Genomic DNA, 16,340 nt, shown 5'->3' with positions numbered 1-16,340 from the left:
AGAGAAAATAGTAATCCATCTTCATAGAAGGTATAGAGGTCTGAAGAGTATGTTTTTGTTTGATGTGATCTGATATGGTTTTAAGATAATTAGGTAATTATCACTGTTGTCTGCTTTTATAAGTACGGTACAATTTTGTTCATTTTAATATTTTATAAAATGAGTACTTTGTTGTTTAATTATGTTTTTAATAATTTTACTTATTAATTCTAAATTTAAGATTTTTTTCTCATATTAAATAATAGTAATAATAAAGTAGATAAATAAAAAATAATAATGGAGTGCTTACTTTGAAGTGAATTTATTTTAGAGATCGATTTTATTAAAATATATCTAACCAATAAAAATTTAATAAATCATATTTTTAAATAGGTTGCACCATATAATTTTAGACTAGACTTACCATAATTTTACATAACGTGGTATTCATACATTAATAAGGTATATATATCTGATTCTAAGATAAGACTTACATAGATAACATTGGAATACAAAAACTTCTAGATTTGCTTAATGACCAACTTATTAACTAATTACACATAAGTGATTCCATGAGGTAGATTAATATCTTCAAGGAGCAAATCTCTTTAAAACCCTAACCTTCAAACCTCTTTTCGTATAAAGTAATACAGAAACATTTGGACTAACAGAATGGTTTTCAACCACTTGAAGAGAATAATTCCATATAACAGAAGCAGCAATCGCTTTCATTTGTAGGAATGCCAACTCCTTACCTATGCAACTCCTGGGTCCTGCATTGAATGCTACGAACTTGTAAGACGGCACATGTTTGATTCTTCCTCCCTCTGAAATCCACCTCTCTGGTTTGAATTCCAAGCAATCTTTACCCCATATTTCTTCCATCCTGCCCATTGCGTAGAAAGAGAACAGAATCCTCATATTTCTAGGAACATTATGTCCACTTGGAAAAATATCTTCTTCAATTGCCACTTTGTGTTCGAAAGGTGCTGGTGGATACAGCCTCAAAACTTCACATATAACTGCATGGAGATAAACTAGTTTCCTTCCCTCTTCAATACTGAAAACCCTCCATTTTTCACTTGTTTTTGCATCTAAATTTGCTTTGATCTCTTCCAAAATCTTTTGCTCTACAAATGGGTGAGTTCCGACAAGCCAGAAGAGCCAGACAAGACCAGCACCTATGGTGTCTCTCCCAGCTACCAAGAGATTAAATGCCATGTCTCTTAGAAACTTGTTTGATTTAATCAGAATGCCACTTTCTGCTGCTACTTTTGCAAAATCATTATCTTCTGCCAGAAAGTATGTTAACAAGTCGAAACCCTCTCCTTCCATTTGATCTTTGCAGCTTTGGCCTACTTGCTCTCGCTTTCTTATAATACATTGCTCCAAAAAATCATCAAAAATCTTCCAAGATTTCTTGAACTTCTTCTCATTCCCAATCTGAAGCCATCTTTGCAACTTCCAAATGCTTGCAGGCAATGCATGCCGGTAAATGATGATCTCCTCTATATCATCAAAAGCTTTCTGATAAGCAATTTCAGGGAATTCAATAGAAAGGGAATTTGGGTCAAAGCCTAAAACCAACCGGCAGATATTATCAAACGTGAATCGCTGAAACACATCTTGCATGTCTACTTGTGAAACATTTTCCAGAAGTGGAAATAAGCCATTTAAGATCTTTTGCCTCAAAGTGATCTCTACAGCCAAATCGAACCTCTTGTTCTTGACTAATAAAGAGTGAAATATTCTCCTCTGAATACTCCAGCTATCAGAATCAGAATTGAAAATTCCATCTCCCAGAGGTTCAAAAATCTCTCTGAACTCAGGGCCCTTGGGATAGTTGGGGAAGTTCTTGCTCAGAACATAATGGACGTTCATGGGATCGCTAATCAACAAAAAATCCATGCCAAAGAACCAAGGTCCTTTGAACAGAAAAGTGCCTTTATTTTGTTGAAGAATAAAAGTGGCAAAATCATGGATACGAGACAAGTTGCAAAGAAGAGCAGGAATCATCCCGAAAACAGGCCAATCGATGATTACATAGCTACTTCTTCTATTCCATCTCGAAAGCCATAGAAGAAGAAGAATAAAAACAATGGAGAGAAATGCTGCTATTATCAGTGTAGACCCGAACATGTTCATTCAAGCTATGTTGAGTATCTTTTTTGTTTTTGGATAAGCAACTCTGCTATGTTGCTTCGCTTTGAAATAGCCTAAGCCAAGCTAAAGATATTTATAGATCCAGTGATGACTATTTTGGGATTTAAGTTTGCATTTTAATAAAAAAAAATTGTGTCCTGTCAATAATATATATCAATCACAATGAATTATTGCTCTGTGTGTGTATATATATATAAAGTAAAATTTAATTTTATTAACAAATATTTTTAAATAATAATTTTAAATACACTAAATTAATATAGAAATGACAATAAAAAAATATCAATTAACGTAAACTAAGAATACCATGAGCGTTATTATTTTTGAATGTCTAAAATTTAATATTCATGTATATATTTGACATTGATATATGATAATAGAATTTTTTTTATAATTAATAAAATTGTGGAAAAATAGAAGAGAAATATCTGCATTCCCTTCAAACCTTTTTTTCATGTCCCCTCTGTTAATTTCTCCAACTTATGAGAGTAAATAACTGTTTGTTTTCTTTATTATTATTTTATATATTTTTTATTTGCTGAGGTGACTGACATTACACTGATAACAATGTCACGTCAGTAATTTTAATATTATTTTTTTATCTGAGTATAAAAGATTAAAAACACATATCTATTAAATATTTCTCTAAAAAATTTTAAACACTTATTTAAAATTATTATCGATCTTTTCCTTTTCGAAAAATATCCCTTTTCTCTCTCATGTTTCCTTTTTATTCCATAAATCCCATAAAATCATGGAGAATTTCTCCTTGCCCTCTAAATCAAGATCTCACTACATCAGATGTTAGAATTACTAACAAAAAATTTTATAATGATATTAATTTTATTACTATAAAGTTAATATTCAATAGCAACATAAATAATTATTAATAAATTATTATTTATTATTATTACTATTATTAAAAAAATTATTAATAATAATTATTATTATTGCTACTAAAAATTTAACAATGGAAATAATAATAAATAATAATTGCAAGATGATAAGCACTACGAACCAAGAACATGCCATTCTTAGTGACATGCCATGCCAAAAAAATCTTGATATCTTGCAGAAGATAAGGGGATGGACGTCTTGCAGAAGATAAGGGGATGGACGTAATCAATTAATGTATTAACAGTTGCAGGCAACGACAGAACTAGGGAGGGGCCAACAGGGCCATTGCCCCCCCCAGCCAAAAAATATTTTTTAGGAGCTCTTAGATTTGTCCTTGTGTTTATTCATTCTGCCACTTGCTCGATTAGTGCTATACTCTTAGTTTAATCTAATTTTTTTTAATGATGTTTAAATTTAATTTTTTTTATAATTTTAACTTGACACATTTCATAATTCAAATTCTTATTAAATAAATATTTTAATTTATCAAAATAACAAATCATAATTACTTTATATATATATATATATATATATATATATATATATATATATATATATATATAAAAGCTTAAGATATCAAGATTAAAAATCCAAGACTCAATTTTCTTTTTCATCCATTATTTATTACTATTTTATATTTTTTATTCCTTTTCATTCTATTTTATAAATAAAATTGATAATTTTATTTATAGACTTTTTATTAACTTTGATATTTAGTATAGATCAATGTAAATTTTGGTGAAAATTTTTATTAAGTTATAACAACTTGTGTCTTATTTTGATAATTATATTCCTCTTAATTATTATTTATTTATTTATATAATTTTTATTCAAATAAGATATTATTTGATTATATTTGATAATTAAATAACATTTAATAAAGTGTAAATATATATTTTTTATATGCTAAAGTCTTAATAATTTCAATAATAATTATTACATTATGATGTAGTGATATTAATTTTTAGTTTCTTTAAAATAAAAATTAAATTCAAACAATATTACTAAATCATGATATTTTAGTTTGTCCCATTTTATTTAGTATTTTACATAATTTTAATCTTTATTTTAGTTAATTGTTTCATTTTTATAATTTTATATTTAATTTATAAAATTTTTTTTATTTTGAAGGCCAACCATGCAACCAGGAGAGATTTATATGGTGATTTAGAATTTTTATAATTGAACACTACTAATCTTTAAGGCTTTTATCGCTTACCTTTTTATTTTCTTTTCTTTTCTGTAAATTATCTTTTGGAATACTTTGCACCGACAAAATCCTTTGCCAAACATGGGATACTGATGAGGGCTTCTGTCCAATGACAATTGCAGCAATATAGGGACAAAGATAGCACGATATTCATGCTCAATGACAATTGCAGCAATATAGGGACAAATAATAAATGCAATGCCGTATATAGACCCATGGGTTCCATCAATTCTTTTTAGATTTATTATTTTATTAATAATTTTTAATTTTTTATTTTTTACTTTTACTCTCTGTTTCCCTCGTTTCGCTTTCTTTATTTTATTAAAATTTAAAAATTATTATATATATATATACATAAATAAATAAAATTATTAATCTCAACTCTCTATTTATTCTTAATTAAAAATTAAAATTTTAAGAGCTTGTTTTTTACTAAAAAATATTAAACCAAAAATTTTAATTTTATTAAGAAATTATTTTTAAATCATACTAAATCAAATCGTTGACATTCTTGTAAATTAAGTTTGATAAAAATATAAATTAAAATTGGTTGTTAATATATAGTATATATACTTTTTAGCTATTTCTTAATTATATGATCTTTTAACTATAAGATATATATGTAATTAATGATTAACATATTTTAATACACTTATAATTAAGAATTACAAGGTGATTTAATATATTTATAAATAAAATTATTAAAAAAATATAAAAAAATAAAAGATAATATTAAATTATATATAGTCCACTATTATTATAACTAGTATTTTTAAATGTGCATTGCACATTGTTTATACTTGTTATATAATTACTCGTGAATTAATTTTTTTGTAAGAAAACAAAAGTAAGGATTTAAATTAAAATTATATAAATATCTAAAAACACACTTTCATTATATTCTATTTATATGTATTTAAGTTAAAAAGATGTATTTTTATTTATTAATAATATCTTTTGTTTTACCTAAATAAGATTCAAAAATCTGTCTTATTAGGTATATATACTATTTTCCACTCTCAAATTTTATTATTATTTATAATTTTTTAAACAATTTAAATTAGTCCAAATAATAATTTATTTTTTTAACCTTTTACTATCATAGTCAATTCTTTAATTTTGTGAAAGTTTAGTCAATTCTTTATAGTCAATTTTTAACTTAATGTTAACTTATTTAAATCAATTTTGACTATTTATTAAAAAAAACTTTTAAAATCAATACAAAATTATAAAAAAAAAATAAAAATCTAATGCTAAGTCTTTAAATTATATTTCTATAAGTATTTTTTAAAATAGAATTTATAAAAAAATTATTAATTATTATTTATTATAAATTAAAAAAAATATAAAATAATTTAATAAATTTAGAAGTTTTTCTATTTATATTTTTATATTTACTAAATAAATTTTATTAATAATAGGATGATCCACTAAACACTAGAAACTAAATGATGATGTTTTAACATAAATAAATAACTAGTGTTGAAAATTCTTGAGACACAAATTATTGTACTTGTTATGGACCAAAGTTTAACGTGACAGTCAAATATCTTATTGTATGGCTCTTATCGAACAAAAATATTTAGATATTACGTGGCCGAATATAATACATTTGGTATTTTATCTATTTATTAAATATTAAAAATGAGATATTATACCTTTATGTTATATTTAGTAGAGTATAATATAATGTAATATAATCAATTGTATAATGTAATTAAAATTAGAATGTAATGTAATTATCATTATATTTTTCAATATTCTTAAATAATAATAATAATAATAATAATAATAATAATAATAATAATAATAATATAGAAAACATAATTATTTCAATTTATTATTTTAAATTATAAATAAATAGTATTACACTAAGTATACCCAAATTTAATAGTAGAAATTTAAATTTTAAAATTTTAAAATAAATTTCAAAATATATTAAAAAATATTAAAATGATTAATAAAATTAAAAAAATTTTGAGTTTTAAGAAAGAAATTGAAAGTTGTGTGACTACATTGAAAAATACCTAAATTTAAGTGATTGTAAGTGAAAATTAGTTCAAGTTAAATTGAAGACTTATGATATCTAACTTTAATGATACTTAAATTAAAATAAAATTAAAAAAAATAAAATTAGCTGAATTCATTGAAATAACTTATAAAATTAGTGAATTTGAGTGATAATAACCCCTACTTAATATAGGCTAAAACTTATCCATCGGCTAATAATGATGATATTATCCGCAGTGGACCTATCTTCCTTGAATGAAATCACTCGGACAATTTGAATCCCTTTTAGTCACAAAATAAATTTTCTATTTTTGCTTTTGCTCTCTGTTTCTCTCATTTCCCTTTCTTTATTCTATTAAAATTTAAAAATTATTTTATATATATATATATATACATAAATAAATAAAATTATTGATCTCAACTCTCTATTTATTCTTAATTAAAAATTAAAATTTTAAGGGATTTATAGATCGTCATGCTTGTTTTTTACTAAAAAATATTAAAACAAAAATATCAATTTTATTAAGAAATTATTTTTAAATCATACTAAATCAAATCGTTGACATTCTTATAAATTAAGTTTGACAAAAATATAAATTAAAATTGGTTGTTAATACATGGTATATATACTTTTTAGCTATTTCTTAATTATATGATCTTTTAACTATAAGATATATATGTAATTAATGATTAACATATTTTAATACACTTATAATTAAGAATTACAAGGTGATTTAATATATTTATAAATAAAATTATTAAGAAAATATAGAAAAATAAAAGATAATATTAAATTATATATAGTCCACTATTATTATAACTAGTATTTTTGAATGTGCATTGCACATTGTTTATACTTGTTAGATAATTACTCATGAATTAATCTTTTTGATATACAATTTTAGACAAATTTTCATACTAATTAATTAATAAACCTTAAAATTAAGAAAACTAAAAGTAAGGATTTAAATTAAAATTATACAAATATCTAAAAATACACTTGCATTATATTCTACTTATATGTATTTAAGTTAAAAAGATGTATTTTTATTTATTAATAATATCTTTTATTTTACCTAAATAAGATTCAAAAATCTATCTTATTAGGTATATATACTATTTTCCACTCTCAAATTTTATTATTATTTATAATTTTTTAAACAATTTAAATTAGTCCAAATAATAATTTATTTTTTTAACTTTTTACTATTATTATAGTCAATTCTTTAATTTTGGGAAAGTGTAGTCAATTCTTTATAGTCAATTTTTAATTTAATGTTAGCTTATTTAAATCGATTTTGACTATTTATTAAAAAAAACTTTTAAAATCAAGAAAAAATTATAAAAAAAAATAAAAATCTAATGCTAAGTCTTTAAATTACATGTCTATAAGTATTTTTTAAAATAGAATTTATAACAAAATTATTATTTATTATTTATTATAAATTTAAAAAATATAAAATAATTTAATTAATTTAGAAGTTTTTCTATTTATTATTTTTATATTTACTAAATAAATTTTATTAATAATAGGATGATCCACTAAGCACTAGAAACTAAATGATGATGTTTTAACATAAATAAATGACTAGTGTTGAAAATTCTTGAGACACAAATTATTGTACTTGTTATGGACCAAAGTTTAACGTGACAGTCAAATATCTAATTGTATGGCTCTCATCGAACAAAAATATTAGATATTACGTGGCCGAATATAATACATTTGTTATTTTATCTGTTTATTAAATATTAAAAATAATTGCAATGAGATTTAGTAGAGTGTAATGTAATGTAATATAATTAATTGTATAATATAATCAAAATTAAAATGTAATATAATTATCAATACATTACTCTGTTTGATTGTAAAATAAAAATATAAGTAGTGCATATAATATTAATTTTTATTTTAATATTTAATTTATTTATAATAATAATAATAAGTAATAATGATTACAGTGATTGATAGTTGAATAGTGGTTGTAGTGATAACGGTAATTAGATAGTGGTGGCGGCAAGATGAAATAGTGGTGGTAGTAAAGGTGACGATAACTAAATGGTGATAAAGATTGTCAAGTGATAGTGATAGCGAAAGTGATAACAGAATGGTGGTGGTGGTGGTTGTCGCGGTGGTCGTGGTAGTGATGCTAACAGAATGAGAGTGGTGGTGGTAGTAATGACAGAATAGGAATAGTAGTAATAATAGCAGTGATAACTAAATAGTGATTGTAATGATAATATTGATAATAAATAAAAAAATAAAATAAGTAATTATTATTATATTAATTTTTTTATGTAAATGACTATTATGTTACTTTAAATATAATTAATTATGTTATGTAATTATCGTTCTTATATCAAATTTTTTAGTGTTACTAAATAATGTAATCAAATATGTAATATAATAAGAATTACATTATAACTATGATTACGCCCTATCAAACATGTCTTTATTTCTCAGATTAAGGTATCAATTCATCTTACTTAGCTATCTTCTCTATGAAGATTTTTATAGAGATAATTCCTTTTTTTTTTCTTTATATTATGGATCATTTAATCTCCTTTAAATTAATATATGACGTGAAATAACCTATTTTCTTTGAATTTTTTTTTGTTGTGGAGTAATTATTATATATGGAATACGAACGTAAAACATGAATTATTTTTATTTATATTTGTGGTATACACATTTAATTTAAAATTGATATATCATCTAAAATTATGATGAATTTTAATATTTAAAAATATAATAAGACTTAGTTATAAATATAATATTTATAATATGTTGATTTTTTTTATTGATTATGTGTATACACATCTTGATATAAATAAAAAATTTCAATAACATATTTATGGGTTGATGTCATTCATTTGTTCTAAAAATTTCTACATGTTTTAAATATATTGTTCTAAAAATTTCTATATATTGTTCTAAAATTTATCTATACATATAAAGCAAGCTAAACTCTTCTAAAAACTCGTCATGTGGTATTTTAAGAAAATTTATATGCATGGAAAAATTGCCTGATAATATAATTAACTAGTAGTATGCCTATGCATTGCACGGGTTTATATTATTGATAATTTAAATTAATTTAATTTAATTTTTTATATACAAAGATAATTATATTGGTAAAGATTTTTTTATTTACTTTAAATATTATTTTGATCATAAAAATTTTAAATATTGTGAAAATAAAATTAGTTTAAGTATATAGTTGTTGAGTATATTTTCTATATTTTTAATTTTAAATATTAAACATCACAAATCGAAAATTAGCAATATGTAATGAATTTTTAATATTTAATAATATAATTAATGTGATTGGACTTTCAAAGTCATAATTAATTATAAATAGATATTAATTTGTTAAATTTAAAAGAAATATATTAATTGGTCTCATCAAAACATAGAAAAATAAAAAAAAATCTCAAAAATCCTTAAAAAAAGAAAAATAGATTTAAAATTTATAAATTCATGATAATGGAAGTAATAAACAATATAAAAATTCTTTACATTGATGATAATACAATATTGTTCACCACAGTTTTAATAACCAAAAGTTGTTGTAACAATTTTTTTACCATTAATGTGTTTAAATGATTTTAAATATATAAAAATAGTGGCGAATTATGCACTTTTTTAAGTATATAGTTGTTGAGTATATTTTCTATATTTTTAATTTTAAATATTAAACATCACAAATCGAAAATTAGCAATATGTAATGAATTTTTAATATTTAATAATATAATTAATGTGATTGGACTTTCAAAGTCATAATTAATTATAAATAGATATTAATTTGTTAAATTTAAAAGAAATATATTAATTGGTCTCATCAAAACATAGAAAAATAAAAAAAAATCTCAAAAATCCTTAAAAAAAGAAAAATAGATTTAAAATTTATAAATTCATGATAATGGAAGTAATAAACAATATAAAAATTCTTTACATTGATGATAATACAATATTGTTCACCACAGTTTTAATAACCAAAAGTTGTTGTAACAATTTTTTTACCATTAATGTGTTTAAATGATTTTAAATATATAAAAATAGTGGCGAATTATGCACTTCAAAAATAAATAAAATTAGTTTAAGTATATAGTTGTTGAGTATATTTTCTATATTTTTAATTTTAAATATTAAACATCACAAATCGAAAATTAGCAATATGTAATGAATTTTTAATATTTAATAATATAATTAATGTGATTGGACTTTCAAAGTCATAATTAATTATAAATAGATATTAATTTGTTAAATTTAAAAGAAATATATTAATTGGTCTCATCAAAACATAGAAAAATAAAAAAAAATCTCAAAAATCCTTAAAAAAAGAAAAATAGATTTAAAATTTATAAATTCATGATAATGGAAGTAATAAACAATATAAAAATTCTTTACATTGATGATAATACAATATTGTTCACCACAGTTTTAATAACCAAAAGTTGTTGTAACAATTTTTTTACCATTAATGTGTTTAAATGATTTTAAATATATAAAAATAGTGGCGAATTATGCACTTCAAAAATAAACTTCTCATCTTCCATTAGGAATGTTGAAAAATTTTGTGCTGTAATTTATTAAGCAAAATCCTAGGTTATAAACTTTCATTCATAAAAAGATCATTAGACAAATTTAATTTTGCTTTCCCTTAAAATATTCATCGCTTAGACTACAGCCATTTCAAACTTCAATTTCATAAATTGGGATTATAAGAGTTTAGGATTATTAGTCAAATACCAATTTCATGTTTAGAATCACATTTTTCTCAAGAAATTCTAAATGGTATTAGGAAAGGTAGGGAAAAAAAGAAAGTGAGATGTCATAATGTAAAAATTCAAATAATAGTTGACATACTTGATGGTAGGAGAATTGTTTGGTAATTTGCTAGCAATCATCTATAGCAGGTTCATATAAAGGTAATCATCCAAACACTCTCTGATTTCTCCCATTTAAATGCAGGATTTATAGCTTTTTTAAGCCTATTGAAATGATATCATTTCTCATCAATAATAGGACTTTTTTGGCAGTCCAATTACCGTATATACAAATAAAGTAGCATGCACCTTAGCATCTCATGAAAGAACCCAAAATAGCAATGCCAATTCCCTATTGTGGTTTTCACCTCTTCCAGAGAACCCGAAAGAAGACAATGTAATAAAATCTAATAAAATATTTTTCTGTTTAAATATTAAAATCACAAAAGAAAATGTTAGTAATATACAATGAATTTTTAATGTTTAGTGATATAATTAATATAATAATTAGTTATAAATAAATATTATTAGTAATTTTTAAGTTTAGAAAAAAATATGTTGATTGATTCAATCAAAACATATAAAAAAAAAACTCAAAAACAAATAGAAAAACAAAAAAATGAAAAAGATGTAAGATATAAGAAGAAAAGGAAATTGAGATTAAATCGGTTAATAAAATGTTGTTTCCTATTTAATATTAAATTTAACTATTATTGTTGCTTACTTGCCTATCTTTTCAATGTATCATTTACATATTTTCTATTATGTATTACTTCTAATTTTTACAATATATTTTTTCTCTAATGATTCACATTATATGTGAAGTATTTTATAATATAATTTAGAGAAAAAAAAATCTAACAATGAAAAAAAAATTCCATAAATATAATTTGAAGAAAAAAAAGTAGTGTAAATTTCAAATAAAAAAAATGAATTAAGAAATAGGAGTTGTCAAATACTAAATAAATCAATTTAAATTAAAAAATCACTTATTTCTCTTAATTAAAATTTGTCAAATAGGAGTGACAAAATTGCTTTATTCTTTATTTTTTTGTGAAAATTGAAAAATATATTTAAAACATGTAGAAATTGCCAAGTAGAAAAGAGAAAAGCACCCTTGTTCTTTGCTTTTATATAGTTATATAGATATAGATATATTATGTCACACCTTATCCTTCTATAAGATATGACATGATTCCGTAATATGCCTAATGAATTACTGCACTCTGTTAATCGATAATTCATTAAACATACTGCAAGGGATTTTAAACGATTCAAATTCATTTTCAAATAAACTTATTGATGAAAGGTTAAAAGAAGTATTGTAAACATGATTAAGAAATAAAATAAAGATTTTAAACTTAAAGAAAAATTTTGTAGAAAACAGGCGTGGTGACGGCTAAAAACATGATTAACCAAAAATTTGAAACCTGTCAAAAATCTGTACAACATATATAATTCACAATCACTCATCAAATCAATAATTTCTCAAATCAACATTCAAGTAAGGGCTTTGCTTCATTTAATACTAAAAGAATAAAACTTTTCCATTTACAACCCAAATAAATATTTCTTTACAAATTTACAATCATTCAAGGTTACAAAAAAAAAAAAAATAATGTTACAACACTTTTATACAACTGCTCAAATGATTCTTACATACATATAGTTATCATTACATAAAAAACAAACTTCAAAAAGGATATAACTAAGATATACTCGAGTGCCAAAATAACACAGATTCAACTGCTCTCACTCTGCAGTCTTTTCCTTTTCTTTACCTATGACAGCATGAAAAAAGTTATCGCTAAGTATTTCACTCAGTGGTGCACAACTTAATAATTTATAAAATCATCATAAACCATGAAATCATTTCACAACAAAAATATTTCCCTATTCACAATTCCATGAAACAGAAAAATAATATCGAAATCTTCAATAACACATTTCTCAAATCATGTAGAAATAGTCAATGTCACAAATAACATTTAGATACAATTTGTGTTGCCAACAATCATACAGTTTAAGCCATGACATAAAATTTCACGATTAATGCCAAGTTGTACATCATGATAAAGCTATCTCAATCTCACTAACCGTTATTAATGAGGGAAGGCTAGCTAGTAAATATGAGTACTCATCCGATATCAACCTTAACTGGCAAGTCAGAGAGGGAGGTAATATAAACAATCTCAACCTCACTAGCCATTACTAATAAGAAAAGCAAACAAATTTGTCATGCCAACTGTGGTTTCAAAAAAATTTAAATAATTTCCATTCAAATACCCAAGCATTGCAAATCATCATAATTCAACACATAGGGTTGGCAATACAACAATTTCTCAAACACTTCCAAAATACATTCATTCCGGTCACCAAATTTCTACAATAACATCAATGGCCAACATTCGCCTTTTCAACACAATAATAAACTCATTTTAACATTCAAATATTCCCAAAACAATAGAAACATTTCACAATTACATAGGAAACTCAAGTTTGATTTATAGAAAGTTCATTCATTTCATTTGAAATTTAAAATACAAGGAAATCAAATTGTGCACAAACCTTAACTTAGACTTCTTTCTTGGGCTTAATTCTCTCTTTGTTCCAAAGTTCAATTCTCCACTGAAAATACACAATTTCAAAGTTTTAATACTCATTCTAACTTCCACTCATATCTAATCAATTAAATTCCTAAGATTGCTATACATTCTAACCATACCCAATTGTAGGGCAGCATTAGAACATGACCTTTGAACCCAATTTTAACATAGTTCCAATCATATTTGTCAAAGTAATCTTTATGAAAATTGTTCCTCTATGTCTTAGGTTTAATTATCATTTTGAATCACTCAATTTGGAGGTCTAAATCATTCATTATGGTCAAAATACTAGGTATTGCTCCTGGTGTGTTACCCTGTAATTCACAGATTTTCAAGATTTTCACCAGAATTTGCACTCACTATTTAGGTACTTTACTCTCAGAATTTATACCAGGTCTCTGAAACAAAGTTTTAGGCTTTTATCTCAAGTTTCTGAATCATTTTGTAGCACCTCAATTAGAGATGTACAAAAGAAGTTATGCTTTGTTAACCACACGGAGGTCACAGGGCAAAATTGCTGAGTTGCAGGAAATTTTAGTTTTCAAGTTCTAACTTTAACATTTCAACCACTTTGCCCTTATATCTGGGTCTAGGTCAAAACATGAAAGTTGTAGTTCTATGTCTTATGATTATTTTGGCTTTAGAATCACCGAATTTGCATCTATATAGCTTCAGTTATGGCCATTTTGCCAAAACTATTTAGGTGGCAATTTCTCAAGTTTCCAGGTTAGTTTCAGAATCTAGTCAGGTTTCTAGTCCTACTTTGTTTAGCTAATTTGGGTGGGTTACCACCATAATTTGGCATTATGGTCTTCATATGAATTGTTCACCTATGTCTCAGGATTACAAAGGTTCAAGATTCACTAAATTTGGAGTTTTGTAGAGTGAGTTATGCTTAAATAAGTAAGTACTATTTATTTGGTTAATTTTCCATATTTAGGGTTCTTATTGCTGGATTCTAGCCCTTATTGAGGTACCTTCCGGCCATTTTCTGATCAAGTGTCCTACATGAAAGTTTTGGCATTTAAGGTTTCATTTCCCATTGGTTTTATCTCATTTGGAGTTACATAGCTTAAGTTATGAGCTAATAACCCCACTGGACTCAAGCTATCCAGATTCAACATTTATGACACCTCAAGCACAACTTTAATTTCATTAATTTCTTGACCAAACCAAAGTTGTTTCTTAACAAATACACTTTAAATGGTCATAATGTACATCTAATAGCATCAATTAGGTTTCATACCATCAAAACCCTAACTCCATAACCCTAGACCTAATTTCACTTCTTCACATCTTGCATGATTTTAAGCAATTTCCACAACAATTTCTACATAATCAACTCAAATTCAATGAATTAACAAATAATTAAACTTGAATCTTAACTTACCTGGCTTGGCCCAATTTCTATCTTCACAAATCACCCAAATTTCTTGAGTTCCTTGCTTCCTTTCTTTTAATCTAGGGCTAATTCAAGGTTTTAATTTGATTTGCTATGGGAATCATGGATGAAATCAAAGATTTTGGAGTTTGATTTGATCAACAATGGAGGTAGAGAGAGAGGGAGGAGGACAACAACCAAGGGAGGAAGATGAATGAATTTTTTTTTCTTAATATTTAACCTATTTAATTCATTAATGGCATTTTGGTAATTATGTGGGTGGCAAAGTTGTAAATAAGTAGTCTTCCATAATCATTAGAATTTGACTTCGAATAATTATGTTTAATTTTTATAATCACAATTAATTATACAAATCTAATTTTCATTAATTTAATTTGTCTCACTTTTGGTCAATTTTTGACTCTTAAAATTAATTGACCAAATTTTATTCTTACCGGGTTTTTATTCATCTTTCCTATAATACCTGATAAGTCCTCAGCATTTGTTTTTTCACCTTAAGTTTTGCTTTACTTATTTGTGCTTATTTCCTTTTCATTTATTTGATTTATTAATTTCCAATAATTCCTTAATTAATCCTTAATTAAGGATCTTATAGAGTTCCACACGAATTTGGAGTGGCAACTAAACTCACAGTAGAGTTCCGAATAGGTCACCCATCACCGGGAACTTAAGCTCATTTAACCGATTTATACTCCAATTTTTTTGTTTTCCTTGAACCTTATTTGATTTTTATTAATTTAATTTATGGTTTCTCTCTATGGTTTAAGGGTGGTTCCAGACGTTCTAACCGCTCGAACAAACATTAGTCATCGGAACAGTAGAATGTACGAAACTACCTAATGTGAGAGTGTTACATATTATAATAATTAAAATATAATGATAGTAAAACTGACAAGAAAAAATAGTTAAAAATATGATAATTATAATATAACAATTGAAAAATAATAATTATAGAAATAGTTAAAATTTAGAATTTAAAATTTAAAATTATACCTTACAAAATATATTGTTGATAATAAATTTTATTTTTATGTTATGATTATTTGAGGATAATAATTAAAAAATAATAGTATGCAACTTTTAGACACATTAATTAAATTCAAATTAACATGTAATTAAAACAAATAATTAAATTTTGAAGAGACTGACAACTATAGGTGAAGAAAATAAAAACCAACTTCAAATCATTGGTGTTGACTCTGCTTCCTTTCTTGTCTTCCTGTTGTTAATTGATGTACTATGGGCCCAAACGATGGATTCATTAGAATTAGATATGCTGAGGCTTTAAGATATTAAGGTTGCTTT

General features: G+C 24.2%; 1 protein-coding gene across 1 annotated transcript; it reads right to left on the bottom strand.

Annotated features, from left to right (window-relative positions):
• Positions 1-334: 334 nt before the first annotated feature.
• LOC110653008 (alkane hydroxylase MAH1-like) lies at positions 335-2,182 on the bottom strand. Its single transcript, XM_058131720.1, has one exon. It carries the CDS (start codon positions 2,122-2,124, stop codon positions 571-573), a length of 1,554 nt encoding a protein of 517 aa, XP_057987703.1. The 5' UTR covers positions 2,125-2,182; the 3' UTR covers positions 335-570.
• Positions 2,183-16,340: the final 14,158 nt, after the last annotated feature.

Source organism: Hevea brasiliensis, chromosome 13, assembly GCF_030052815.1.
Source record: "Hevea brasiliensis isolate MT/VB/25A 57/8 chromosome 13, ASM3005281v1, whole genome shotgun sequence".
Classification (NCBI taxonomy): domain Eukaryota; kingdom Viridiplantae; phylum Streptophyta; class Magnoliopsida; order Malpighiales; family Euphorbiaceae; genus Hevea; species Hevea brasiliensis.
The sequence above is the reverse complement of the archived record's forward strand: the minus strand, read 5'-3'. Positions and strand labels throughout refer to the sequence as shown.

Bases quoted from the DNA above. Each gene is read 5' to 3' on its own strand.
- LOC110653008 (XM_058131720.1), bottom strand. From the start codon at position 2,124: ATGAACATGTTCGGGTCTACACTGATAATAGCAGCATTTCTCTCCATT.